General features: G+C 53.0%; 1 protein-coding gene across 7 annotated transcripts in view; it reads right to left on the reverse strand.

The window, feature by feature from the left end:
- ATP11A (ATPase phospholipid transporting 11A) overlaps positions 1–27,094 on the reverse strand; it is a 52,901-nt gene that overhangs the window by 8,836 nt on the left and 16,971 nt on the right. For 6 of the 7 annotated variants that reach the window (XR_003434624.1, XR_003434623.1, XM_027115802.1 and 3 more), the window contains exons 12-24: positions 26,837–26,910; positions 23,049–23,152; positions 18,650–18,831; positions 16,682–16,933; positions 15,365–15,539; positions 13,192–13,294; positions 12,794–12,939; positions 12,174–12,233; positions 11,581–11,708; positions 9,541–9,676; positions 3,883–3,948; positions 3,125–3,228; positions 878–1,043 (exon numbers count right to left, since the gene is read on the reverse strand). Coding sequence is in view for 5 of the 7 variants with exons in the window: in XM_027115802.1 (XP_026971603.1) it covers positions 878–1,043; positions 3,125–3,228; positions 3,883–3,948; positions 9,541–9,676; positions 11,581–11,708; positions 12,174–12,233; positions 12,794–12,939; positions 13,192–13,294; positions 15,365–15,539; positions 16,682–16,933; positions 18,650–18,831; positions 23,049–23,152; positions 26,837–26,910 (1,696 nt within the window). In the remaining 2 variants the exon portion in view is untranslated. The remainder of the gene's footprint in view (positions 1–877; positions 1,044–3,124; positions 3,229–3,882; positions 3,949–9,540; positions 9,677–11,580; positions 11,709–12,173; positions 12,234–12,793; positions 12,940–13,191; positions 13,295–15,364; positions 15,540–16,681; positions 16,934–18,649; positions 18,832–23,048; positions 23,153–26,836; positions 26,911–27,094) is intronic. The other variant, XM_027115803.1, reaches the window with a different exon arrangement.

The following is a 27,094-nucleotide window of genomic DNA, read 5'->3' on the forward strand; positions in this document are numbered from 1 at the left end:
GCTGGGAGGGGAGCGGGGACTTGTGGGGGCAAGTCCACCTGCTTTCCACCCCAAAGCCGGCCAACAGCACTTGGGACTGAGACCACGGGGCCCCTGAGCTTCCCAGTGACTCAGCCCCAGGACGTGCCACTCACCCTCTCCTGTTGTCACCCTCCCTCCGGTCCCTCCCCACCTGCATGCCCCGCCCCCTTCACCTGCACAAGCACCTTGCTACAGGTGAGACAAGCGTCCTGCAGCAACGGGCCCTGCTGTGGCCTCTGCCCTCTCACTAGCATCCTTCCTCCTCCTCCTGAGGCCTGCACCTCCAAGGGCAAGTCACAGGGGTGAGAGGGTAGCAGGGGGTCACAGGGGTAAGGGGACGGGGGACATCCCCTCCCCAGGAACCCCGGGGAGGGCCAGAGCACTCTTGGGAAGCTCTGGGTACCACTTGTGTCTGATGCCAGTCCCGGCATACTTCATATCTCTCATCTTTCCTGGATCCGGAATTCAGCTTGTTGGCTTCCATTTGGGAGGGTGGAAAACAACAGCCCGAACTACTCATAACCAGAATTTTCCAAAATAAATGCTAAAGTTTGAGCCAAATTCACCATCCCTAAAAGTAATGCCATTTTACCTTCAAGGTAATGATTAGTTGAAAAAACTTTTAAAAATGTACAAAAAACAATTTGCCTTTTGTATTGGCTTCATCTTTTTCTCTTAATCTTTTTCCTAGTTCAGGGACTAGCCGCTCAAGTCTAACCACTGGTCATCTAGGTTCAGGCGTAAACCCACGTGTCATCATGGAACTCGTTAGTAACGGCGGACTGACCGCATTTCCAAACCCAAACCTTTCCCGCTCCCCTTTCTAAGGGCTGCCCCACGGCGCCCGGGGCGGTACCTGGACTCTCTCGGTGGCGCTGGGCCACAGCTGCCTGCACAGCACTTTCTTGAGGACGTCGGGAAGGAGGCTGACGGCGACGAGCAGGACGATGGCCAGCCAGGCGGGGCCGCTGGACAGCATGTGTATGAACACATAGTACATCCTTTGATAACTGAGGAACGGCCTGCAGCGTCGAGGGAAAGGAGAAACGTAACATGATGGCAGGAGAAACACCGAAATCCTGGTCTGTTTTCTCTACTTGCACGAAGAGCCCATGTGTTCTGGAAGTTTTCACTTTTGTCACGACAGTCACTGGACAAGCCACCTAGCCTGCCTGCGGGGACTAACCCCATTAACACTGGGCTGTGGCCTCTCCCTGTAACGCTGCGTGTTAACCCACGGGAAAAGGAGAGGAATTCTATGAAGTCATCCCAACGGGGAAAACAAGTCCCCGAAGTTCAGTTTCAGAACAGCGGGAAAGATTTTAAAAGATGAAGTAGGTCATATTTTTTGTACCTTAGAATCATATCTGCACAACAGCTATTAATGTGGAGAAGATATGCAAGCATGCATATCTTCATGCATTCATATCTGCACGCGTCAGCAGAACGATTAAATACTTAAAAATTTATGCCATAGGGGCTTCCCTGGTGGCACAGTGGTTGAGAGTCCGCCTGCCGATGCAGGGGACACGGGTTCGTGCCCCGGTCCGGGAAGATCCCATGTGCTGCGGAGTGGCTGGGCCCGTGAGCCGTGGCCACTGGGCCTGCGCGTCCGGAGCCTGTGCTCCGCAAGGGGAGGGGCCACAGCAGTGAGAGGCCCGCGTACCACAAAAAAAAAAAAAAATTATGCCATAATATATTTTTTTAATTTCCATAAAAATACAGAGAATGAAATGACTCTCCTGCCAGGTGACTCACAAAAGCCTCTGGAAAGGGGCAGTGATGAGGCTAAACACAACCGCTTCTTGGCTCCGAAGCCCCAAGGCCCAGGAGCCGGCCTGGGAGTTCTCAGGCGAGGCTCCCATTTGCACAGCCGCTCTGGAGAGCTCGCTAGAACCGCAGGGATCTGTGGCCTGGGGCAGGGCTGCTGGAAACCCACCAAAAGCTGGTCTGGTCTTCCTGGATTTCCTGGTCTCCAAGAATGTGCAATGCATGGATCTGGCCACTGGGGGGTCAGCGACAGAGCGGGTCATTGGGTGGATGTCAGCTCAGCAACCTCCACGTGGGGACCTGATGGACCGGGAAGCCTCTCCCCCATTTCGGGGGCCCCCTGCCCCTCCCGGGAGCCGAGGTCAGCACTGGGGACGCCAGGTGGAGGGGACACTGCTTCTGGCCTCCCGTTTGGCCAGGCTGTGGTCCCGGGCCTCACTCGCCTCCCCCCAGTCCCAGCCCTGCTCAGGAAATTCTCCATCTTATGGGGTAGGTGGAAACGTAAACGGGAGAATTACAGGTAAATCCAGCATGCGCTGTGACAGGGGAAGGAACAGCTGCTCGGGGGACCAGGTGGAAATGCCCGCCTGGGAGGTGACTCGAGGGAAGAGTGGATGAGGTTGATGGGCCGCCGGGTTTCGAAAGATGAACAGGCGCTCCCCAGGCAGGCTAGTGAGAAAGGACGTCTGGGCGGACGGAACAGCGCCGGCAAAGGCAGCCACTTGCTGCCCCCGTCAGGACTGACCGCTGTACTGCAACGGTCTCTAGAACGGCTGCCTTGTCTGTGTTCCACTCCCAAGTTCACTTCCAACACAGCACCCACGGTGACCTTCCTAAGAGTGCAGTCGGACTCTGACGCTCCTCTGCTTAAAGTCCCCGATGGAGGCAGGCTGGACCTTCCTTCCCCTGCCGGGCCCCGCCCCAAGGTGTTTGCACGTGGGGCTCCCTTCCTTAGGAAGGGCCCTGGCTGGGGTCCGACTGCCTCGGCCCAGGCCAGCTCCCCGGGCGCACCCACCACGGTGATGACAGTGCTTCCCTCCCACGTTTCCGTTTAAATAACAGCTTTTCTGGAGAGGCCTTCCCCAGCCTTTGATCTGAACTAGGTCCCTTGCTGTAGCGTCCGGTCTGCTCCTCCCCTGTCACGTGTATGATGCAGCGTGTCTCCCCCACTGAGAACCTGGCGGAAAGGAGCAGGGACCACACCCGCCTCGTCCCCTGCGGGCCCCCCCACCCAGCCCTGGCGCCATGCCCCTCCTGCACACAGTCAGCCCTCGAGGAAAGACACCGCGGGGCCAGTAACATAATGATGATTCTAGAATTATCAACTCCATACCAGATAATTCCTCCCCAGAGGAGGGAAAAGACGACGTAAAACAGCAGTGACCCCCAGATCACGAAGTGGTTTATCCAAGTCCAGTAGTGTGTGTCCAGCGCCAGCTGAAAGAGGGAAAAGGGGATTGATGGTGGTGTTACCTGGGCAGGGCCCTGGCAGCCCTGGCAGCTGGGGAAGGAAGCGGGAAGAGAACGGAAACAGCCTTAATTTTAGCTCAAATGCCTACATCAACCTGTTTGGGAAAAACACACTTTAGGTTCCAATGGAGAGAAAGGGCTCCCCACGGCCTCCGAGTCTCAACGTTGCCAGTAAGCCTGCCCGGATCCCAGGGAGATGCTCCCACAGGGCGACGCGGGCGGCGGCTCGAGGCGCTGGTCATAGCTCCCCCCGGGACGCTGCTCTGGGGTTTCCAAGACTCGGGCTGGTAGGCTTTGGGACCTTCATAATGAGATTCCAGGAAGAATCCGACCTGACTCGAAAAAGAGCTAAATTTTCCACGGTACGTTAATTTGTTCCAATTAAGACGGATTTTGCTTCTACTAGGGGTGGGGCAGATGGCCATTTAAAAGAAGTCTAATATCCATCCCTTCCCACAGAATATCCCTCCACCACCTTCTGTGCAATTCTGACCTTTGCCCCTCGGGGCCGGGGCCGAGTTGGTGGCGGGGAGAAGACCCCGGCAGGGTTAGCGTCAGGGTCACGACTCACTAGGAGGGCTGACTGTGCCCGGAGGAAGCACGTCAGGTCAGGGGATGTACCTTCAGGGTGACCGTAAACACCATCACCGTGAAAACCAGCGTCCCGAAGGTCCAGTTCCCAAATACCTGTGGAGACAAGAGTCCACGTCGTCTCCCACTAATACGGATTCTCCTCCTTCGCACTTCGCACGAGGGGCAGAGAGCACCTCCCACGGCCCCGCCTGACACTTCCAGCCCCAGACACGCGGAGACCCCGCGATGTCGCCAAAACGTGAGAGGGAGGCCGGCCGAGCCCGGCTCGCTAGGCCCCGGATCCCGCAGCATCGCTGGGGCGGGTGGTGGTTCCCGCTGGGCGCCCCGTCCTTCCTGCACAGCCACCCCCGGTGTTGCCCCCTCGCTGCTCCCGCAAACGGCGGCCCTGCTTACAAACCAGAGCAGGACACGCCTGCGAGCTAGAGTCACGGTCCGCAGGGGCCGACCCCGGTCTCCCCGCTCGTTAGAGTCACGGTCCGCAGGGGCCGACCCCGCTCTCCCCGCTCGTGTTGCATGCGGACGAGACCTTTACCCGGCGGCCCAGCCCATGCTCGGTAGAGCGCGTGTCTAGTCTCTTTTCAGCTCAAACACCTTTCGGCTCGGAAGGCAAACCACGGCTGCCATCGTCCTGGGAGCGGTGAGAGCGACAGCCTTGTCCCCTGCGGGCGGCATCACCAGGATGCGCCCCGTGGGAGTCATGGAAACGGAGGAGCGGAGACACGACAGAGCTGCACAAGGGCCCGGGGCAGGTCCGCGGCCAGAACCTCGGACACACAGCGGCCCCCGGACGAGGCCCCGGCGGGATGTGGGCTCGGCCAGCGGGGAGCACACACGTCCGACCAGGGGACAACACGTTTCTCACCCACAGACACAGACACAAGCAAAAGGAAACACCAGCCACTTCAGAGTCTTCCTCCCGGGGACAAACCAGCCTCTTGTTGTTACTTTACAAGAGTTATTTTCTTTGAGATTTCTACACCGCCTAAGAGCCGACCCATTTCTGGTTTGTCGGATTCTGCGAGCTGGGCCTCAGAAAACGCTCCTAGTTCTTCTTTAAGAGAAAACAAAGCATTACCAGCCGGAATAAAAACTGCTTTCCCGTGTGGTTAGTTTTCAACCAAAGGAACATCCCTACACGCGACTCACTTCAGGCGAGCATGTGGGCTGCAGGCCTTGCGAGGTGTTTACCGAGGCAAGAACCTACTTGCAGAATTCTAGGAGAAAAACCAAAGCGCCAGGACTTCTGCAGGGAACAGACTTAAGGACCCTCGACACTTCATTCTTCGCTTCATCAGCATGAGCAAAACTGGGCTCAGATCCACAGCCACGGTGGCCGTCCCTGGAGGTGATTCTGTCCCCGAGGTGGGGGACACCTGCAGTGTCTGGGGACATTTCGGGGGAGGGGGGCTCCTGGCATCCAGGAGGCAGAGGCCAGGGGTCTGCTAACTGCACTGGGGCAGCCCTACAACCAAGAACTCCTGGCCTCACCGGCAACAGCGCCCAGGCTGGGAAACCCTCAAAGACAGGGCTCTCTCTTCAATGCTTAATGTCGGGGGCAGGAAATTTTCCCTCTGAGGTGGGCTGCAGCTCGGCAGTGGCCAGCAGGTGCAGGAGGACGCAGCGCCCGCTTCCTTTTCATTGGAAGCTACCGTTTTTAGCCAAAAGCAAGAGGTGAAGGTGCAGGGAGGGGGCGGCTCTGAACCCCGCGGGCACCATCAGCTCAGCTGCACGGGCAGAAGCCCTCACAGCCTTTGTGTTTGCCGCCCCTGCCTGGGAGGGATTCAGAGATCCTTTGCAAAACTGTTAGGTAGCAGCAAACGTGGCTGTGGAGCACCCGTGGCAGAGCGACAGGGCAGCTCCAGCAGCATCGCAATCGGGGACAACATTTCAATCACTCAAACGGCTTCTCATCTCTTCCCGAGAGGGGTAGGACGGTGCTTCCCAAGGCGCTGCCGAGATTCCTAGGATCCGGTAGATTCTGGTGGATCTGGGATCCACGCCCAGACCAGCAAAACACAGGGTGTGCTGTTTACAGGCGAACAGCAGTAAAGCACAAGTGCCTTGAATCAGATTCAGGCCTTTGGGTTGGAACCTGGGCAAGGCTGCACACCTGGCCACCTTCACCTGTGCCCTCCGCCAGCTATCGCAGCTCACCGGGAGGTGATCACGGTAACCCCTCCGTAAGCGCCTCTGGGGCTCCTTATTTAAGGGAGCCCTCAGGTCGAGCTGATAGTCAACGCATTATTGAATTCGTTACCCATCATTTCTATGGACTTTGGGGGTGATTCACTGGGGCTCCAATCCCCTTTCTCAAAGGGGTGTCCTGAGGGACAGCCTTTCTCCCGAGTGATATCAGTTCCCCAGCCCCCAGGAACCCCCGGGGCTGATTTCCTAAAGCAACACGCGTCTCCGCGGAGAACGTCGTGAACTTCTGGGCCTCGCTCAGAGGAGAGGATTCAGTAGGAGGTCTCCCACCTCCCCCGCAACCAGGTCCAAGTTTAATTCCTTCTCCCACTCCGCCCTCTCTCCTCTTCCTCAGGACTATCTTGTAGGAAATCTTACTGCTCACAGAAGCTCTAAAGCCTAGAGCAGTTTAATTTTTGTGTGTAAAAATATCCCACGACAAACATGTCTTATGTTTTCTCAAGATCGCGGCCACATCTACTACATTCGCTTCACGTGCTGACTGGGAACCTCTGCTGAGCGCTGGTGTTCTTGTCCTCAGCCCGCTGAGGACAGCTCACGTTCCCGCGCTCTAGATGTTTACTGGCTTCTATTACAACGTGCCCCAAACTTTCAAGCGTGCACCTAGGAATATCCCGCAGTTCAACAATAAAATAATCATTGTCTTATATTCTCACTTGAGAAATAATACAGCTCTTGATGTCTGTGCAGAAAACGCTCCACAAGTGAATTTCTCTTTTTCGAAAGTTATCAGTGATTCGGTTGTTCTCAACGGATCCACGAACACGCCTACAGAACGATTCAGGGGTCACCTCCCGACCACCACTAGAACAGGGCAGCTAAAATGTCCCACCAAGAAGACACGTCCGTCCTCCTTGGAAGAGGACAGAGATGACCGCTATCCTCACCGAACCACCTGCTGCCCAAGACCAAGGACGTCAGCAGCCCCCTGAGGCCGCCCTGGACTTACAGCTCTGTTTGCTGCTTTGTCTGAATTGCTACAGAACCAGCCTACAATACCATTTTTGGTTTTGTAAGGGATGCAACCCCCTTACCTGACAAACAAACAAGCATTTAAGACTCAGTGATCCAGAGCGAGAAGGCTCTGTGCGGAGGCCCCGAGGTACCGCAGGGGTCTAGAGTCAGACCATCGACGGAGCGCGCTCGCCACACGTGGCCCTGGGGCTCCTGTCCTCCTGGTGATAAAGGTCTACCCTGGGTCCCCGCAGGTGTCCCTCCGCTTAGCGCTGGCCTTGCTCTCACGCCTCTACGTCTGCAGGTTGTTTATCGTCCCCCGGGCGCCAGTGACCCAAGGCACAGCTGTGGACAAACGCCCAGGTCCAGCACCTCGCTTGGTACGCCTGTCGCGCACGCTGCTTCCTGACATCACCATGCATCTCAGGAGCTTTTCACGCGACAGGATGTGCGTGGCCTGTGCTGACTCTGTTCCCACGGGGGCCTCAGAGCTCCTGGCCCGTGAGCACAGGGCCCCAGCCAACAGGCGTTCTTTCTACCTCGCTCTCCCTTCCTGTCATCGTTCCAGATTCTAACCAACGCTTTTGTCCCATAACAGTTGAGCAAAGGCACAGAGGTGGCAGGTGGGGGAGGGATGGTACGGGAAAGACCCCTTCTAGACGCTGGGATCCGGGTTCCATGGTGGCTCAGGGCGCCCTCAGGAGCGAGTAGCAGAGAAACAGGAAACGGCAGAAGCCCTTGGCTCACGGGAAGGGCCTCAAGGCACCTGGGCCTGCAGCTCTGACCACAGCAGCGGCAGGAGGAGATGCGGCCCAGCCTCGTGCCGGGAAGGCCCCCCAGGCCTGCATCCGGGGCCCCTCGGGCGACCAGCACCTGTGTCCAGGGTGCATGTCCCCTCCCTGCTCACACCCGCCCTCTTGTGGGCTTGCAGAGCAGGGCCAACCATGTCACCACGTGATGTGAGCGTCAAGCAATGCAGCAGCTGCATGGTCTAAAACACTACCCTAGGTCTGAGCTCTAATTCCCTGACCTCGTACAGTACTCATCTGTCAACTTCCATTTGCTCGGCTCTAACACCGTGAAACTGTCCGACTGAAGGAGCGACTGGTGAGCGAGGGTGACGCCTGCAGAAGCGACTCACTGCCTGGATCCTGGGACCACGGATGCCGGGACACAAAGTCTGAGCTCTTTAAGGTACACGTGAGGTGCTCACTTAAAACTGGGCCCGCAAGGGACTCTCACTAAAGATGCATCAGAGCAAACGCTAAGACAGCTCGACTCAACCACCGGTACATGACGGCCTCGTGGCACCCGGGAGCTATTCTACCACAACTAAGACAAAGTGTAAATCCTTGAAAAATGGGAAGATTTTAGAAAAGTGCAAAAAGACTTTGAAAAATCCTCAAGATCAATTTAGGAAAAATTGGTTTCAGTTATAATGAGAGATGACAGTACCTTGCAGTCACAAGAAAAAAGAAACAGACAAACCGATGGGCAAACACACAGCAAGACTCTGAACTTCAGGCCAGCCACGCGGAGGGACAAACGGGCAGAGAGGTGTCCCATCAGACAGGACGTGCAGTAAACCTCTGTTCACAAGCTCCCCTTCTTTACGTGGACCCTGGGGCATCAGGTCAGAAGCAGGGCGCCGGGCCCCGGGCCTCTCGTATTCTCCAGGCGGGGCTGGAGGTCGGCCACGGTCAAAGCAGCATCCCCTCCAGCCTCACATGCTCGTGTGTCTTCCTACTTACTTAGGTCAAGGGAGGTCCAAACAGATCAAGTCCACTTAGAAACACCACTGACCCCGCTGGTGGTCCCCAACATGGAAATACAGGGAGTAACCTCAGCAACAGGGACCCAAGTGGACGCACAGGTTTCTGGGACGACCCCAGTCCTACAGACGTGGGGAGCAACTAACAGCATTTCTACCGACAAGCACACAAAGGGAGTCACGTTGGAAAATATTTTCAAGAAATATTTTATTTATAACGCACTCCAAAAACACAAAGGACGCACCCACAGATTTCTTACCATGTGTGTGTTGGTGGTCACTATCTGAGAGTGGGAAGGAAGCCATGGCAGAAAGAAAAAAGCAAGATACGAATAAAACAACCCCTAGAAATTATGCAGAAAACCAGAGCGCTGAACGCCTACCAGGCAAGTGTAAATCTACTTGTTGCGAAGTAAACAGATACTTAAGGATGTGAACAAACACTAAAATGGGTTAAATACTGAATTATTTCCCATATTTAATAAGCCACGTCTCAACGATCAAATCGAACCACTAGGTATACAGCTAACGGTGAGTAAGCTACAGAACTAAAGCCTGGAACCCCTCAGGAAGGGTGTCCCTACAGTCGGCAGAACGCTGCCATCACGTCCCTTCCATCCAGCTGGGGGGCTGACACCCAGACACGGTCCCCGCGGGCTGTGCTGAGACTGCGCTGACCCGGGATCGTGCTGGATTCAAGCTCTATCCCCAAAGAACCCCGGAGCCACGCTGACACGACCCAGTTCCGTACTAACCTGTCCGTTGCTGGTCACGGTTGTGTTTTCAAACATGAAGTAAGCACCGAAGAAAAACACCAGAGCATCGAACACGCCTAAGAACGTCCAGTAAATGAACACGCGCCAGCGGAGGAGAGCGTTCTTGGCGATGTCTCTGGGGGAGGCAAAGGGTGGGAACCTGTGAGCGCGTCCAGGCGCACGCGCCCACTCAGCCCCCACCGTGTCCACCGGCCCCGCGGCCGCCGTCCTCGTCCGGGGGCCCCTGACTCGCGGAGAGCCCCGAGGTGGCAGAGCTGCAGGGACAAGCAGGGACAGGAGAAGGAGGGCCCTCGGAGGGGGCGGGGCCCCTACCGACACCCACTCAGCCAAGCCCCGAAAAGCGGGTCCTGGAGAAGCCCGGCCGCGAGCACGGGGCTCCTGGTCTCCCGCCTGGGGTCACCCCATACAGCCTGTCCACGTCGCGGCCAGACCCCCATCTCCACCCGTCGACTGGCCGGCACACGCTCTGAATGCACGGAGCCTGGGGGGGGGGGGGGGGGGGGGGGGGGGGCTCATGACTGGCCACGCCCCCGAGCCACACTGGATGCTCTGCGGCTCCTCCGGCCACACCCCCTGTCACTTCACTCAACACCACACCCGGTCCCAGAAAGGCCCTGGGACAGCTTGTAGCACAAAGCTGTAGTAACCGAAACCATCACGGTCGAAGCACAGTGAGAAGGGAGCAAACATGCTGAGGTGTGAGGGGCGACGTCCCCAGCTGATACAGTGGGAAGGACCCACAGACATGAAGTGAGCTTCCTGGGAGCAAAAGCAAAATGCTCTCCAGACTGCATTTTACTACATACGGATATTCCTGAACAATCTCTGTTTGAATATTTTATTTCTCAAAAATGGACTGTGATATCACTAGAGGAAGAAAGATGCCAGCGCTCACACCTCTGCTTCCGAAAGGAAGGACACAGGACACAGGGACACGCTGGCATCCAAATGCCAAGACCGCGGGCTTCCCGGACCAGGCTGCGCATTTCACGACAGGGCTTCCTACACCTGTCAGTTTAGTTCAATAAGACAGAGAAGCTGCAGGGCTCCCTCCGGTGTGTGTCTAAAATGGTGTGGGTTCCCTATTTTCTTAGACTTACTCCTGTACCATTAAATGCACGTGACAAACTCAGAGCTTGCTTTTTTTTTATCACCTACAGGGATTATTTTGGACCCCAGCACTTCAAGACCCCATTTAACGGCTAGTGATTCTGATGTGGCCGTGGGACTGGTGAGGTGTCTTGACTGTGTGGGCACAGGACTCACACACGTGAAAAGCCTGCACAGAATTTAGTGCACACACATGAGCACACGTGTGCACACGAGCAAGGACCAGTAAGACGGCTGGGCGTGTCGCGTCGGTGCCCTGCTTGTGACCTTGTCCTGCGCTTCTGCAGGACGGTCTGTCAGATGCTACCATTGGGTAAACTGGATAAAACCTCACAGAATCTCTCTCCTATTTCTTACAACCACATGTGCATCTAAAATGTTCTGAAAATAACACGTTTAATTTACAAAGCCACAATAAACAGTGACACACTGAATCGGCCAAAGATCCTGGGGTGCAGTTCTGAAATAGCAGAAAAATTGTTTCCTTGTTATTAAAAATACTTTTTAGCAGAAAAGAGCACCCTGAGATCAGATATGTTAACTTTTCTCTTTTCTCACTGAATGGAACCTATTTGGACCTGCGAGGATCATTTAGGCCATAAATCCGCTGGGGTCACAAGGGGATAGAAACTCTCACCCCAAGTTCTTTCATAACCATCGAAAACCACGGTAAAATGCAAACTGGCTTAACGTGTACATTTCAAACGCAACATAAATCCTCTGTCTGAATTTGGAGTATATTCACTTAAATCACATGGCTTCCTGCTTGAAGAATCTCCTGTGGAAGCGAGCGTGTCAGCTGACACTGAATCGTCTGGCTTTTAAGTACTTCAACCAAGTATTATCCGGATTCGCGGCAGGGCTGCCCGGTCCTTCTCCTTGCCTACAGCGGCTGCCTGCTTGAGGTACCTGTAGAGGGCAGGGTCCCTCTTGAGCGTGTCCATGGCGACGTGCTGCTCCGTCAGGCTGTGCAGCAGGATGGGGAGGGAGGTGAAGCTGATGTTGTAGAGAGTCAGGTAGGCAGTGTCGTACAGGGTCTGCGGGACCGAAAAGCCACGTGAAAACAGCACCCGGGCATCTCGACAAGACTTTCGGATGATTCGTTTCAATATGCATGTGTAGTTTTCATTTACAAAGGGCCACAGGCACGAGCATTCTAAAATGCACACAGAGCCATTTTTCTACAGATACAGAAGGACAAGGACATTTTTCAAAGTGTCAGGATGTCGACTAGTCTGGATTAAAATCACAGCGGACCCACCCGGTCCTGCCATTCCAAACCTGCAACAAGAGAAAGTTGCACGAAAGTTTGCAATTCTGATCGCCGCCTCCAAGCTTAGGTTTTCCCCGGTCCTGGTTGCTTTAGATGAAAGAAGATCAGCGACGGAACGGGGGGGTCATCTGGCCCGCATGCCCTGCCGTCCACCCTCCACCCACCACAGACACATGTGGGGAAGAGGGATAAGGCTCAGGTGAGCTCGACCTCAGGCATCAGGACTCACCTGTTGTGAAAACCCACAGAAGAACTGGTATAAAAACTGAGGGAAAATGAAGCAGACATTCTGAAAGAGAAGTCACACGCATGTTAATCAAGGGCACATTGTAAGACACGTCACTTTTCTATCCCGTCACAGAGCTTGGCCACGTGACACACTCTACCTGGGCAAAGTGCCCCACATTCTCCAGCAAGACGGGCAATGGCTCTAAAACTCCTTGCTCATCTCAGGGGCTCCCACAGTACACACGGGACCATTCTGGTCACCCTGAGATCAGACAGACTCAAGGGAAACTTGTGGCAGAGAAATGAGGCGGCAACGTCGGTGTCAGGACAGACAGGAAAGAATGCAACCGCATTAAAGAAGAAGAAACTACTTCAAGGAACTATAAAAGAATGCCCCTTCCTCAAGCGTTTTACAGCCCGTATCTCACTGGTTCCACATTCAGTTTTGAGACTGCGAAGAGAGCTGGGCGTTTGCTCCCGTGGTCCTACGATTACCCCCTCCTTTCTGACAGTCACTTCTATCCATGGACAAATCACCCCTGTAGCCTCGGGGCATCATGACAGACGAGCCATCGCTCACACGCTTTGAGACGGTGAGAGGGGAAAGGAAAGCCTTCCTACCTTATAAAAGAAGTACTGCACAAGCTCAGATATTCGAATATAGTAAAAGTGCCCATGAACAAGTAGCATCTTCTTCAAATGCTTAAATTTCGGTATTGCATAGTCGCTGTTCCTTGCAGCCTGGCGACCTTCTTTCCCAATGATGCCTACGAGAAGGGAGCAAACGCGCTGAGGAAAGCCTTTCTCAACACTACGCAGGTGGACACGGACACAGGCAAAACGGGGTGGGCTGAACCGTGACTGTCGGATTTCTAGTCACGAACGCTCTGTGTCACAGACAGTGTCCTGAACGTGTGTCTACATTCTATGGCCCTGCCTTGGCTGTGTCCTTTCTCGTCCAGCTGCGTGATAAACCCGGGTTACCAAGAGGCGCAGGGAGGCAGAACCGAGGGGCTTACCTATGCCCACGTGGGCCTCTAGGATCATGCTGACGTCATTTGCGCCGTCACCAATCGCTAAAGTGATAGGGTGCTCTTTTGAAAATTTGATTAGTTTAACAATCTGGAAAAGAAGCAAGTGCAGATTTTATCGTCTGTTTTATTTTTGCAGAGGTCATTCACTAACTAGGCAGAAACGACAACGATGTCAAGTTAGTCAAGGAAAAATGAAACAACTATGTACTCAAAGTGAATTATTTATTATATGCAGTCTATTTTATCCACTTAGGATAAAATCTTTTTGACGTCCAAAGCGAAACCCACTTCAGCAAAAGCAGCTGAGAAATGACTGTAGTAAGATGAGCTGAGCAGGCTGGTGGGCAGACAGGACGGAGAGTGAAATCCAGGAAGTCATTTGCAGGGGCTGCTCAACTCCTTATGTAAACGTGGGGGAAACAGACTTAAATATACGGGGTGGGGGGAGTGTGAATGCTGCATTCCATTAGAAGATGCTGCTCTTCCAAGCTATCTGGTTTCAAGCATCTATTTTTTAAAATAAGCTGCTCATTTACTTTTCAAATTTGTCACGTGTGCAAAACCAAATCTGACAACTCAATGCAATGAATAATTTCCAAATTTTTAGTCTGTTTCTTGACAGTCTTTTTTCCTATTTATGTGCCAAGTATAAGGTTCCATGATGGAAAAGATGAGGAAAAAATGTGTGGATTGCCTTCTTGTTTCAAGACTGAGACACTAATTGGTATCAAAGTTTGCAAAAGTCACTTAAGAACCTAAAAGAAATACCAAGTATCACGTGAAGACCAAACGACATCCTTAGCTCTGTTCTGGACGTCACTGTACAAGGTTTACGCAGAGTCACACATAAGAGGGACAGTTGGGAATGAAACCATTTTTATCCCAAATTGAATGTACATGAATGCCTGAGTCTGCTTCTCTTCACTGAGAATCACCCCAGGGCGATGCTTTATGTGTTTTATGCTTCGTGACACTGTCACGTGGCACGTCAGTGTAGCACGCATGCAAGGACGCGAAAAATGACCCCTTTGCACGTGGTGTTCAGTATTTTACCTTAAGCACTAGGTCAGTCTGAGAAGCTGACAGTTTCCTTCATGAGCAACTCAAGAGAAACTGATCTCCCTTATCTAAAATGTGGTTTACAGAATTGGGACCGTTTTAGGTTTACCAACACCAGAAAGGCACACATGCTCACGTGCGTATCCCATATGCTTTAAAAAATATTTTAAAACACACAACAGGGGGCTTCCCTGGTGGCGCAGTGGTTAAGAATCCGCCTGCCAATGCAGGGGACACGGGTTCGAGCCCTGGTCCGGAAGATCCCACGCGCCGCAGAGCAACTAAGCCCGTGTGCCACAACTACTGAGCCCATGTGCCACAACTACTGAGCCTGTGCTCTAGAGCCATAACTACTGAAGTCCGCACGCCTAGAGCTTGTGCTCCGCAACGAGAAGCCACTGCAATGAGAAGCCCGCGCACTGCAACGAAGAGTAGCCCCTGCTCACCGCAACTAGAGAAAGCCCACGTGCAGCAACGAAGACCCAACGCCGCCAAAAAAAAAAAAAATTAAGAAAAAAACACACGTCAGGTGGTGTTTCCACAAGAGTGTGGTGCAATGGGCAGAACGTGAGTTCAGAGTCCGACAGAGTGGAAGCCGATTCGGACCGCCACTTTCCAGATCATCCCGCCAGGCAGGTTCTCCCGATCTTCTGTGTCTTAGGTACTTCATTCCTAAAATTAGCACAGCCTCCCTCACCTCAAGGGTTACCGTGCGGGTCGGTGGGTTCGCATCTGCCTCAGCAATCGACACACAGTAGGTGCTCGACTGCAGCTGCCTCCCCCCGGGCTTCCGTACAGACTCTCACAGACGGCTCTACCTCCTTGATACAGTTCTGTTTACGTGAGAGATGGGACGAGCATCTCCCTGGTCTCTGCACCCGGAAGGACCATCCATCTGATTCCATCAACGCTTACTAACCACAGCGAGCAAAGTTAAGTCTCACGTTTCAATTTCTATCATTTTTGCTTCCATTTTTAAAAGGAGGTGCTTTGCTAGATTGAAAAAAAAAACCCAGAGGCTGTAAGGGCTCATGAATGGCTCTCACTACGTAACCCCTTCCCCCGGGGATCCCTAGCTGGTTCCTGGTGGGCGGCGGACCTGGGCCTTCTGCAGGGGCGCCATCCGGCAGCAAAGCACGGCGCTGCAGTTCCGGCAGATGTCCAGGAAGAGCTCTCGGTAGTGGCTGGCGCTCCCGTCCTCACACGGCTTCATTATCAAGGACAGCGCGGCACCATCAATAATTAAACCGTAGTCCTGCATATCGGCCGAGAGTCTGTTAGATCATACAAACCAGAGAAATTACTCAGTAACTAAATCCAGAGATTTGAGAAGACTAGGTACTTTTTTGGGATATCTATAGATGCTACACATTCAGGATCAAGGATTAAGAAACTGGGTTTTCTTGTTTTGTCAATAATAATACAGTCTCTAAATTAGTGGCTGTAAGGCCTTTGATTACATTTTAAAATTGTGTGTGAATTAAACTTTCTCATTTCACTGAGGCAAAGCAAACAATGGTCGCAACTGTGGACTCCTGGGCGTGTTCCGGTACTTCTTGACAACAGAAAGAGAGCGTTTATCCCGCTATCGAAGAGATCGGCCTTCATTCCCGAACTGCCTGGCCACCTTAGCCAACCACAGTCTTTATTGTTACAACTAATACCTCCGTGCTACTCTGTCCGGGTGACCTGACTTGGAAAGAACATGGTCGTAATTTCTCTTTGCTGGGTTTCAAAGTTACAAGGAACATCTCTAATCCCCCAAAGGAATTCTGCAGACAGGGCAAAGGGAAATATCGCTGTACTATTTATAAATGAATAATTTTAGATCCACATATGATTAGAGAGCTGCCTTTGCTTTATCTAAATTAATGAAAACTTGAAAGGTTCAAATGAAATCTAATCTTAGATCATGCGTCTAATACCAGCAAGGAGAGCGTTGATAAAATGTGAATAAACTGGCGAATATTCTGGGAAAAAACAACTGTCGGGCATACGCTGTTCTGTCTTAATCGACAAACGACCACGCATTATTCACGTCTCCCTCCTGCTCTGGCAGGAGCCCTGAGGAATCCACGATGCAGCCCGCAAGTGTCGTAGAAGCAGATGGGAATCTTCCCATGCACGGTATTTTGTAAATCCATGAATGAAGTCTCTTTGCACCCTCAGCCAGCAGTCTGCAAGTAAGCGCGCGCGCACACACACACACACACACACACACACACACACACACACCCCGCTCTGATGCAAAAAGGCATATATGTCACAGTTGCTAAAGAGAAATAGCTCTGGTCATGGTCCCGACCACGGGATGCTGTTAGAGGCCAGAGGACAGGACCACGTCCGCACAAAGGGAGCTGAGGCCACGGCCCTGCCCACGGAGCTTGCCCAGTCCGTCTGCAAACGTCCCGCCTACCCTGAGAAGCTGTCCCGGGTCAGGCTGGCGCTGCAGTGCAGGACGGTCTTGCTCAGCTCGCAGAGCACGTCGTGCAGGCTCTGCTCCTCCAGCCTCTTGGTGGTCACCTCGAGCAGCTGCGTGTTCCTGCGGAAGAGCCTGCAGGCGTAGCAGGCGGCGGCTGCCGTCTCCATCTTGTCACCCGTGAGCACCCACACCTTGATGCCCGCCTTCTGCAGGGCCTCGATGGTGTCGGCCGCCTTCTCCTGCAGCCTGGGGGGCGGGGGGCGGGGGACACAACACACACGTCAGTGTGAACACAGCAAACCAAGTGCAGAATTCCGAGAACTTGTGATCTACGGAACTGATTCCGTTTTTTGCCCCCAAATTAAAAAGCACCGCGGTGCTGGCTCGTGATTTCCCGCAAAGGACCCGAGGCTGGCGACAGCTGTGTATTAACTTTTTACAACAGAACACTTCCTAATACGAGAAAATCCACAGGGATAAAATACTAAGAAACAAGACAGCATCTTGTACGAGTAACAGTGGCCGAGCACACAGCTTTCTGCCTGGTGGGACTTGCTACTCAGAGAGGACTTTACGCTATTATAAGACGGCCCGTCACAACCACCAACCAAAAAAGTCTTAACCAGGGAAAAACAGGACCTGGAAAAGAGGTGACGCTCCCCACCTTTTCATTGTGCATAAACTGTTCTAATTTTGCCACGTATCAAACCGGAGCCCAGGTTCCCCTAAAGAACGTGAAATGCCAGGCGCGGCTCTGGGACGGGCTGATGGCGTCGCAGGCTCGCCCCGCGTCAGATGCTGCGGGAAGCACTTGCCTGCGACGTTTTGTCTTTGCCAGAACCTTACAGGATGAGGACGGTGTTAGGATCCTGGTCTACGTGTAGAAAACCCACAGCTTGCAGAGGCCACAACACATGTCTGAGGGTAAACGGCACTCTTGACCTTGGTCAGGCTGTCTTGCCATCCGTGGAAGTCTGGCAGCAAAACCACGTCTGCCTCACTTGGGGGCCTGCTGTGTTTTCTAGATTTTAGAGTCTTAGTTTTTGATAGATGTGTGTCAGTGATGTGTTTCTGTCCAGTGCTGAGTGAAAGGCAAGGTAAGGATCCGGATTCTGACTGGAACCATCTGGTTAGATTCTGGGATAAACTTCCTAGGTCAAGTCTGGAGATGATATAATCGTACTATTCTAGAGGCAGAAAAAACCATCTCTCATTTCATCCTTTTTTGCAAAAAGGAAACCGAGGCCCAGAGTGGTCTGTAAAGATGTTGGCCAGAGATTTCAAAGAAATAATCTGTGATCAAATATCACCACTTCAACCCCTCCCCTCCGCCCCGTCCCCGGGGATCTATGCTCAATGTCCTGAGGTGCCAGCTCCCGCAGGTGCATCAGCTCCCAGGACCCCCGTGAGGGTCCTCGGATGCGCAGGCGAAGATCCCTCCACCCTTAAGAGCCGTCCCTCCTCCCCAGCTCCTCCAAGGACCCAGGAATTCTACCAGCTATTATTGTCAGTTTTTGCAATGTTCTACTTCATTATTTTAAATTCCTTCAATGAGTGATGACAAGAACACTGAGAATGTTAAGATCCAACATGTTTACACTTGTATTTGGAAAGAACTAGTGACAAACTGAGGACCAGATTAGTTATTGATTCCATTCTAAAGAATAATTGAACAGCATAGCCTTGTAGCTTGACTATTCAGAATATGGTGTGAAAATGCTGACCATTTCTGGTTTCTTCTGGGGGCCTTTTATTCGTGGAAAGTCAAACATCACAATAGCGCAGCCTGACCCCCCGCGCTATTACCCCAGGCAACCAAGTGGCCTGCCCGGTCCTGACGCGTGAACGCGTTCACCGGGTGCGGCCGACACCGGCTGTGGGGCTCCCCCCGAAGCGCCCCTGTAGCCCCTGCGATCCCGCTGCAACACTATTATTTCTAAGACAAGCGCGGCGAGCCTTTACCGATCCTCCACGGCCGTAGCACCGAGCAGGATAAGGTCTTTCTCTATCTGCTCATAGGCTTCTGCTAACTTCCTTTCCCGATCGTGGAGCGCCACTCTGGCGGCCTGCAGCAGCTTATAGATGCCTTCGTATTCTTCCTGCATGAGCCTTTTGTAGGCAACGCACAAGGTCCGAAGCCCCTCCTGCAGGACACAAAGCGGCACTTAACGTGAACTCGAGGGTCACTTGCTGAATATCACTTCCCAAAGCCTTCCCGACACCCCCCTCCGGCTCGAGTGACTAACCAGAGAACGAGAAACCAACCCACCCTCAAGGGGCTGGTCATCTGCAAGTGAAGCGTATCCACCTTAAATATACACAATCATGGTCGATGATAAAGTTTTCAAACTAGTAAGCGTGGGAATACAAAATATAAACCGGGGCCGTCGAAAGATAAGACTTTGTTCTTTTATTTTGACAAATGAAGAGTTAACCTTCTTTAGGATAGCAATTAGCAATTTATAGTAAATATCAAGTGATATTTCTTTTTTTGTGTTTTTTTTGGCCACACCACGTGGCATGTGGGAACTTAGTTCCCCGACCAGGGATTGAACCCACGCCCCCTGCAGTGGAAGCTCAAAGTCTTAACCACTGGACCGCCAGGGAAGCCCCATCAAGTGATATTTCTAAAGTGACGCTTTACGTGGGGAATTTGTGTGACACTTTGATCTTATTTGGGTCTCACCGAAGGAAAACCACACGGTTATTGATCAAACCTATCGGGTCCACAGGAGAGGAAAACAAGAACCTAAGACTAATTCTGGATGTCAGGGCGCGCAGGGCAAGCACACCAGCTGGCAGGGCACCAGGAAGCTGGGCTCTCAAAGGCGCCACACAGAGCACTTTCACTGCGTCAACAGACGCTTCCTTTGGTCACGATGAAGCAACCATCGCAACGGCCCGACTGGCGACCCTGGACGATCCCCTTCTGCTTCCCTTGTTCCTTCAGCCCCAACTCTACGGATCCCCTGAAATGAGCCAGTCTCCTACATGATCAGTCCAAATTCTGGGAGAACACTGGTTCCTAAGATTTGAAGGGTTTCCACTATATGAATTCTAACGTCCCATCGCTCTCAGGGAATGCTTCACATCTGCCATGTTTTCTCCGACCTCCAGATGTAGCCGAGGGACACGATCACGGTCGGGTTAACAGCTCCTCTTGTCCCCGGAGCTCTCGGAAGCCTGAAGGCGGGAAGGGAGCCCCCGGGAAGGAGCGGGACAAAAGCAGCATCTGTGTGTCCGACGCTCTGGGAAGGCACTGAGCCCTGTGACCGCCCACCATCCAGACGCCGAGTCCCGTCCCCGGGGAGCAAGCAAGCAGCCCGCTCGCCTCTCTGAGAAGGCAGGTCCCCCTCCACCCCCGAGCTGTGAAAGCGCAGAGATGTTCTTCCCCTGCATCCTTCCCGGGTCCACGCCCCGCCCACTTCGCTGCCCTCCTGTCTGTCTCCTTTGTGGGGTGGGAGCTCTCAGGCCGCTGGCACTGTCTCACTTCACCCCCGACTCCTTGACACACAATAATAACTCAGTGACTTCTGCTAAAAAAAGTGGTTGAAGTTGGATCGGAAGTATCCACGGTGATCAAGGAAATCGGAGACATGAGCTCGAGCTACAGAATGGATCCTCTGACTTCTCCTAAGAGGTGAAACGCACAGGATGTATGTATATGACTTCATTCTACGCCAGAAAAACTGCACGATAAGAAAGAGGTTTTACGAGGATAGTAATTCAGAGCTGTCCCAGAACATAGAGCTGGTGTGAACGGGCAGCAGAAACTTCAGAAATAAATAGAACCTTGCCTTTAAAAGCAGCTATGGGGCTTCCCCTTGTGGAAACATGGAGTAGAGATACGTTTCTCTATTCTTCCTGCAAAGTATTACTAAAACCCTGGACACTGTATATAAAACAATACTGATATACAAAGCCAGACAAATACACCACAGGGAAAGAAAATTATAGAACATTATCCCTTACAAACATATATGCAAAAATCCTCAACCAAATTTCAGTAAACTGAATCTGACAGTATGTCCGAAGGATTATATACATGACCAAGAGGGATTTATCCCAGCGATGCAAGGGTGACCCAACGTATGAAAACCAATCGATGTAATATATGACATAAATAGAACACAGGAGAAAAACTCACATCATCATCTCAACAGATGCAAAAAAGCATCGACAAACCCCGACAGCTTTTCATGATAAAACCACTCAGTAAACTAGGATAGAAGGGAACTTCCTCAACCTGATAAAAGCCATATATGCAAACTCACAGCCAGCATCATACTCAACGGGGGGAGGTGGAAAACTTTCTCCCTAAGATCAGGCAGAAGACAAGGATGGCTGCCTCTGCCACTTCCATTCAACATGGCGCCAGAGGTCTTAACCAGAGCAATCAGGCAAGAAAAAAAAAGGTATCAAGTTGGAAAGGAAGAAATAAAGTTAGTTCTGTTCTTAGATGATAGGATCTTATATGTAGAAAACTCTAAGGATTCCACCACCAAAAAAAAAAAAAAAAAAAAAAAAAATGGTTGGAACTAAAAGACGAATTCAGTAAAGGTGCAGAATTCAAAGTCAACACACAAAAAGCGGCTGCATTTCTACACGCTAACTATGAACAATCCAAAAGGGAAATTAAGAAAACAAGACCATTTACAGTAGCATCAGAAAGAATAAAATACCCGAGAATGAGTTAAACCATGGAGGTGAAAGGTTCATAGACTGAAAACTACAATACGTTGCTGAAAGAAATCACAGAAGATCTAAGTAAATGGACAGGCATCCTGTGTTCATAGATTGCAAGACTTAATATCCCACGATGACGACACCACCCAAAGTGATCTACAGGTTCAGAACGCCCATCACAACTCCAATGGCATTCTTGTGGGAATGGGAAAACCCACCTGAAATTCATGGGGAACCTCAAGCGACACAGAGTAGACCACAATCTTGTAAAAGAACGAGGCTGGAGGACGGACTCACGTTTCCTGGTTTCAAAACTCACCGGAAAGGGACAAGTAACCAAAACGGGGTGGTCCTAGCGTAAAGACAGACATAGACCAACGCAACAGAACCGAGAGCTCAAAAATGAACAGCTGCACATGTGGCCCAATGATTTCTGACAAGGATGCCAAGACCATCCAACAGGGAAAGAACAGTCTTGTTCAACCAACGGTCCTGACCTGTACCTGTCCCACACACGCAAAATTAACTCTAAATGGATCAAAGACCTGAATATAAGTGCTACCTTATAAAACTCTCAGAAAAAAACATAGGGACAAATTATGATCTTGGGTTTGACAACAGTTTCTTAAACACGACGCTAAAAGCACAGGCCACAACAAAAAAGTAAATTGGACTTGATTAAAATTAAAAACTTTTGTGCATCAAAGGATACTATCAAGAGAGTGATAGACAACCTACAGACTGGGAGAAAATATTTGCAATTCATACATCTGATAAGGTGTTAGTATTCTGAATATATAAAGAACTCCTACAATTCAACAAGAAAAAAAACCTGATTAAAAAATGCACAAAAACCCTGAATAAGCATTTCTGCAAAGAAGATACAAATGGTCCATAAGCACCTAAAAAGGTGCTCAACACCTTCAGTCATTAGGGAAATGCAAACAAAAACCATAATGAGTTACCACTTCACACCTAACCAGGGTGACTAGTTAACAAAAATGGAAAATAACAAGTGTCGGCGAACAGGTGGAGGAACTGAAGCCCTCACGCACGGCTGGTGCGGATGCGACGCGGTGCAGCCTCTGGGGAACAGCCTGGCATTTCCTTAAAAAGTGAAACATATTGGAATTACCAGGTGACCCAGCCATCCCAGTCCTAGGTACACAATCAAAGGAACTCAGACAGATACAAGCACACCCATGTTCACAGCAGCATCGTTCCCAGTGGCCAAAAGGTGGAAACAACCCAAGTGCCCACCAACAGACGACGGATAAACACAGTGTGGCACATACAGCGCGTCCACACGATGGAATATTTTTCAGCCACAAGATGGAACGAAGCTCTGATGATGTAAGAACTCGGATGAGCCTAGAACAGACTGAGCACTCGCTTCACAACAAAACGCAAGAAGAAAACCAAACAGGTCACAAGGGAAAGCATTAGCCCCCAATCACTGGATGTCCTCAGGATAAAGATCTATTTTCTTCAAGACCGTCACAACGTGCTTGTCATTCTGGACGCCCTCACCCCCAAACACCAGCGGAGGGCTGCGGAGGGTGGTGCCCGCCCAAGGGCACGTGGCCAGGCTTCCTGCGGCGCGCGCACGTGGCACCCAGCAGGAACGTGCCCCCCACGAGGGAGAAGAGGCGTGAGGCCGCCGCCCGCATCTCACCACTGCGTTGCGCTCCACTCTGGATCGGATCTGGTCCACCTTGCCTTCTACCACTCGGGGAAATATTGAGGAATCTGCTCCTTTGCAAAACAGATAAATTTCTCCTAGAAGACGAGAAAAGAAGATTTTCATTTAATCACTCTATGGGGAAGACTAAATTATTTTTCAAATGACGCTTTTATTAAAAACAAAACCAGGGGTACCAGCGCTGAGACTGTCGTGGAGATGTCGACTGACCGGTTAACCTGTAAGATCAGGAAAACGTCAAAGCCACAGATCCCCCCACAAAGCCTCGTTTTATTCCGACAAGCCCAGAATCTCAGGAAAGTCAGGAACGAAACTGGCTCCTGGGCGTCCTTCGTCCTGTCACTTCTGCCTGCTCCCTGGCAAGGATGTGAGTGAGGGACGAATGCCCTCGGGACCAGGGAGGGGTACGGACGCAGAGGGCGTGGCCGACCCCAAATGGGGTAACAAGCTGCTGGGACACTGGGCGTGACCAAGAGTGACGAGAAGCATCTGTCGAACGATTCTCCCCACACCTACTGCCCCGGTCACTTCACACGTCTCAGTGCTGGGGGTGCACGCTCCTCCCCCCTCGAGGTGAAAGGTTTTCCCTTCCAGAAGGGTCGGGAAGCTCTCGGCTCAGACAGAACTGTGGGCGCCCGCGCTGACCCACAGGCCGCTGGCACCGGGGCTCCTCTTTCTCGAGGACTCTTCTGGCCTGCAAACCACGTGGCCCTCTGCTGCGGAAGCACCGGGGGGCTTGTCACAGCGGCTGTAGGGCCGGAGAGGGGGCACTGCCGCTGGAACCGGGTTCTGTTCAGCACTTGTCATCAGACAGAAATCACGAACACCGAGCCCCGGCCTGGGGTGGGTCCCTGGAAACCCAAGATGTTGACGGCCCGCGGGAAGGAAACCCGGGAGCCAAACCCAGGGCACCAGGAGGGGCCGGGAGGAGGGGGCACAGTGCTGGGGTGAGGGCTGGGGTGCCCAGAACCGGTGGTCCACACGGGGATCTGGACAAGGGCCCGTGAACTCAGGGGCAGCATCGGAGCCCACTGTGGGTGGCTCTGTCCTTGGTCCCAGAAAGAACTATCTTCTGCAACATACAGAGCGAAACACTTAAAACATGGCCCGGTTCACGCTCACGGGAGTCCTGGAGTTAAACCCAGGGCAACGTTAACCTACGGCCAGGAAGGACGGTGTCTGCAGTGTGTGTCGCAGGCGTGCAGAAGGGACACGCGGGGCTGAGCTGGCAAAGAAGCGGCAGCACGGCCGCCGCCCCCAGTGGGAATCTGAGCAGTGAGTCCAATCCCCAGGAGAAGCCCGCACACCCTCAGGCCGTGACCCAAGAGTCCTGGTCACACGCCCGCCAGCCTAACGGCAGAATCCGTGCCCGGCACCAGCCGTGACTTCTAGGCAATGCTGTACGTACGGCACCAGATATAGGATAAAACAAGTTTCGTGGTCCAGACAATTCTGAGTGGTGATACCTTCTTGAACAGTAATTCCTTTTCTAGAAAAATCACAGGTGACTCCAAGTAATGGCCTGTGAATAACTTAAATTTTCTCCTGTCTCAACCTGTCATCCCCCTGTACCCGCCGTAGACGTGGGCCGTGTTCAGCCTAAAGACTCTGTCAAGCGGAGCCTCTGACGTGAAAACATCTGGAGTGGAAGGCGACGTTTAACTTGCAAAGGACAAGAGCAGAGACTGTTGGGTCCCAGCTGCAGACCTGCTTTTCCAGTTTTGTAAACGAATAAGAAGTTGGAACTCCAGAGCAGTGCAAACACACAGGTGAGGTGACCGCGGCCCACGCCAAGCGCCGTGGGACCCGGGTGGCTCCACGGCTGCAGTGGCTTCTTGGGGAGAATCCTCAGAAGCTCAGGGCTGCAGGGGCTCCGGTCTCCGTCCCGCCCACGAGGCTGGAAATCAGTGCCTTTAGGGTCATCTCCGGGCAGGTATTACCACTTAGGGAACAACTTCTTCAGTTAAATATTCAACGTCTCTCAGAATTCACTGCTGCCTTGCGGCGTTCCGATGGCCCGGCCTCTCCCCTCCAGGAAGGGGTTTCTAGCGGCGCGAGCGCCGAGGATGTAAGTCCTTCACGTGACCCAGCTGCTGCTCCAGGCCGAGCCACGCTCCTCCTGACGGGAAGTGTCGCTGTTCGTGAAGACTCCACGGTCCACACCTCGGCTCCTGCGCTGTGCGGGGCGGGTCAGGAGAATGTGCAGAGGGGGAGAAGGTGGTGTGTGACCAGCTGACGCATTGCTTCCCGAGGCTGTGGCCACGACTGCCGGCCCACGGACTGCCTCGAGCATGACCCACGTTTGTATCGGGGAAAGTCACAAGAGACAAAGACGGATGGTGGGACCTTGCACAGTTGAACGCCTTCGTCCTGGATGGACCCCAGCGCTGGCCAGCGCACAGCAGAGGGGGCACCCGCCCAGGGGACTCGTCTCCAAACACGACGGGCCGTGTGCTTCCCGTGTCCTGCTGCCCCTGTTGCCACGTGTCCAGGGCAGCATTTACATAAAGACTTGGCGCCCATGGCGCTCACTGGCGCAAGGCTCGTCGGTGGGGACCCCACGTCTGACGGCCTGCTTCGCGGGCGAGGGAGCCACGCGGTCTGAGCGCGAGCTCCGAGACGCCCAAGCGCTGCAGCTCGCGGAGCGCGGTTCACAGGGCCTGGCTGAAACATGGGCCTTCAGCCCCATGTCCTCAACCGGCTTGGGAGACAAAATGAGGCATTTCCGGTTCCATCGAAAGAGGCTCAAGCAGCCCTGTTACGGGAACTCCCTTTGTGGAAAGGAAATCCGCTCGAGCTGAGCGTGAGGACGCTGCTGACGCAGAGCTCTCCAGGTCATACCTGAGGCCGAGTCTGTAGGTTCAGGGCAGCAGCCTTGTTTCACTGCTCTCCAGGCAAGTTTCCAAAGAGAAAAACATAGCCTAGTGCGGTCTCGTTTTAAGAAACGAGAAAGAGGAAGATGCCTTGTCTCTTGGTAAGATGCCACTTGCAAACACGTTAGCAAACTGAACCCAGAAGCACTCACCGAACGCTCGGCAACGCTGTGCTGGGCACACTGCTGAGTAAGTGTGGCTCTGCATTCAGGACATCTGCAGCCCCGCAAGGGCAGGAGGAAACCAGGAAGGCTTCCTACAGGTGGCCGTGGAGATGTCCTGGGAGAGCTGCACATGAGTAACAGGGCCTCCAGGTGGAAAAGCCCTGCCAGGCAGAGGGCCTCCAGGTGGAAAAGTCCAGACCAGGTAGAGGGCCTCCAGGTGGAAAAGCCCGGGTGGTGCACCCTAGGGGGAAGCCTGGGAAGGAAAGCTGGGAGGCAGCTCAGGGCCTCCACGAGAAGAGCTGGAGGGGCGGCTGCCTGTTTCCATCAAGGACCCGAGCCCAGGAGGCCCGGCAGAGACAGCGAGCACATGAGGGCTCGAGAGGGACGGGGTCGCAGACGCCTGGGCGGGGCCTGCAGGTGGGCGGGGCCTGCAGGTGGGGACCCAGGAGACAGGCTGCGCAGTGTGTGTAAACTGAGGGGGGTTCAGAGCCCCGGGGACGAGTCACAGGACTTTCCCTCGGGGGAAAAACCAAAGGTGACAACCTCAGCCGAAGATGCTCGGGGACAAACGGGCCTGAGGCTGAGGGGTGAGTGGTGGTTTATCCATGCTTTAAACAAAGAGAATAAACAGTTACATCCTTAAAGCTCCCACAGAATCTAGGCGTCAGAGTGAAACACAGTCACACTGTATCATTTAAGAAACCAAAGGGAAAGGAATCTCTACCTGTAGCAGATTTGACAATTACACTCATTCTCCTTCTTACTGAGTCAAAGCTCAAAATCTCCAGCAGTTCGAACCTGAAAAAGAGGTTGAAGCATAGCTTTTACTGTAATCCGGCTCCACGTCTCACTACATGGGGTGACTACCGGCCCGCCCCTGCGTGCTTCACGACCCCTAGAAGAGCAAGGGGGGTGTCAGCCTAGGGGGCTGTGAGGCTGCGCCGGCCCTGCTGGCCCACAAGCTGGCTCCCGGGGGGCCTGG

Source organism: Aethalodelphis obliquidens, unplaced genomic scaffold (assembly GCF_003676395.1).
Source record: "Aethalodelphis obliquidens isolate GAN/ISIS:26980383/991018 unplaced genomic scaffold, ASM367639v1 scaffold15, whole genome shotgun sequence".
NCBI lineage: Eukaryota > Metazoa > Chordata > Mammalia > Artiodactyla > Delphinidae > Aethalodelphis > Aethalodelphis obliquidens.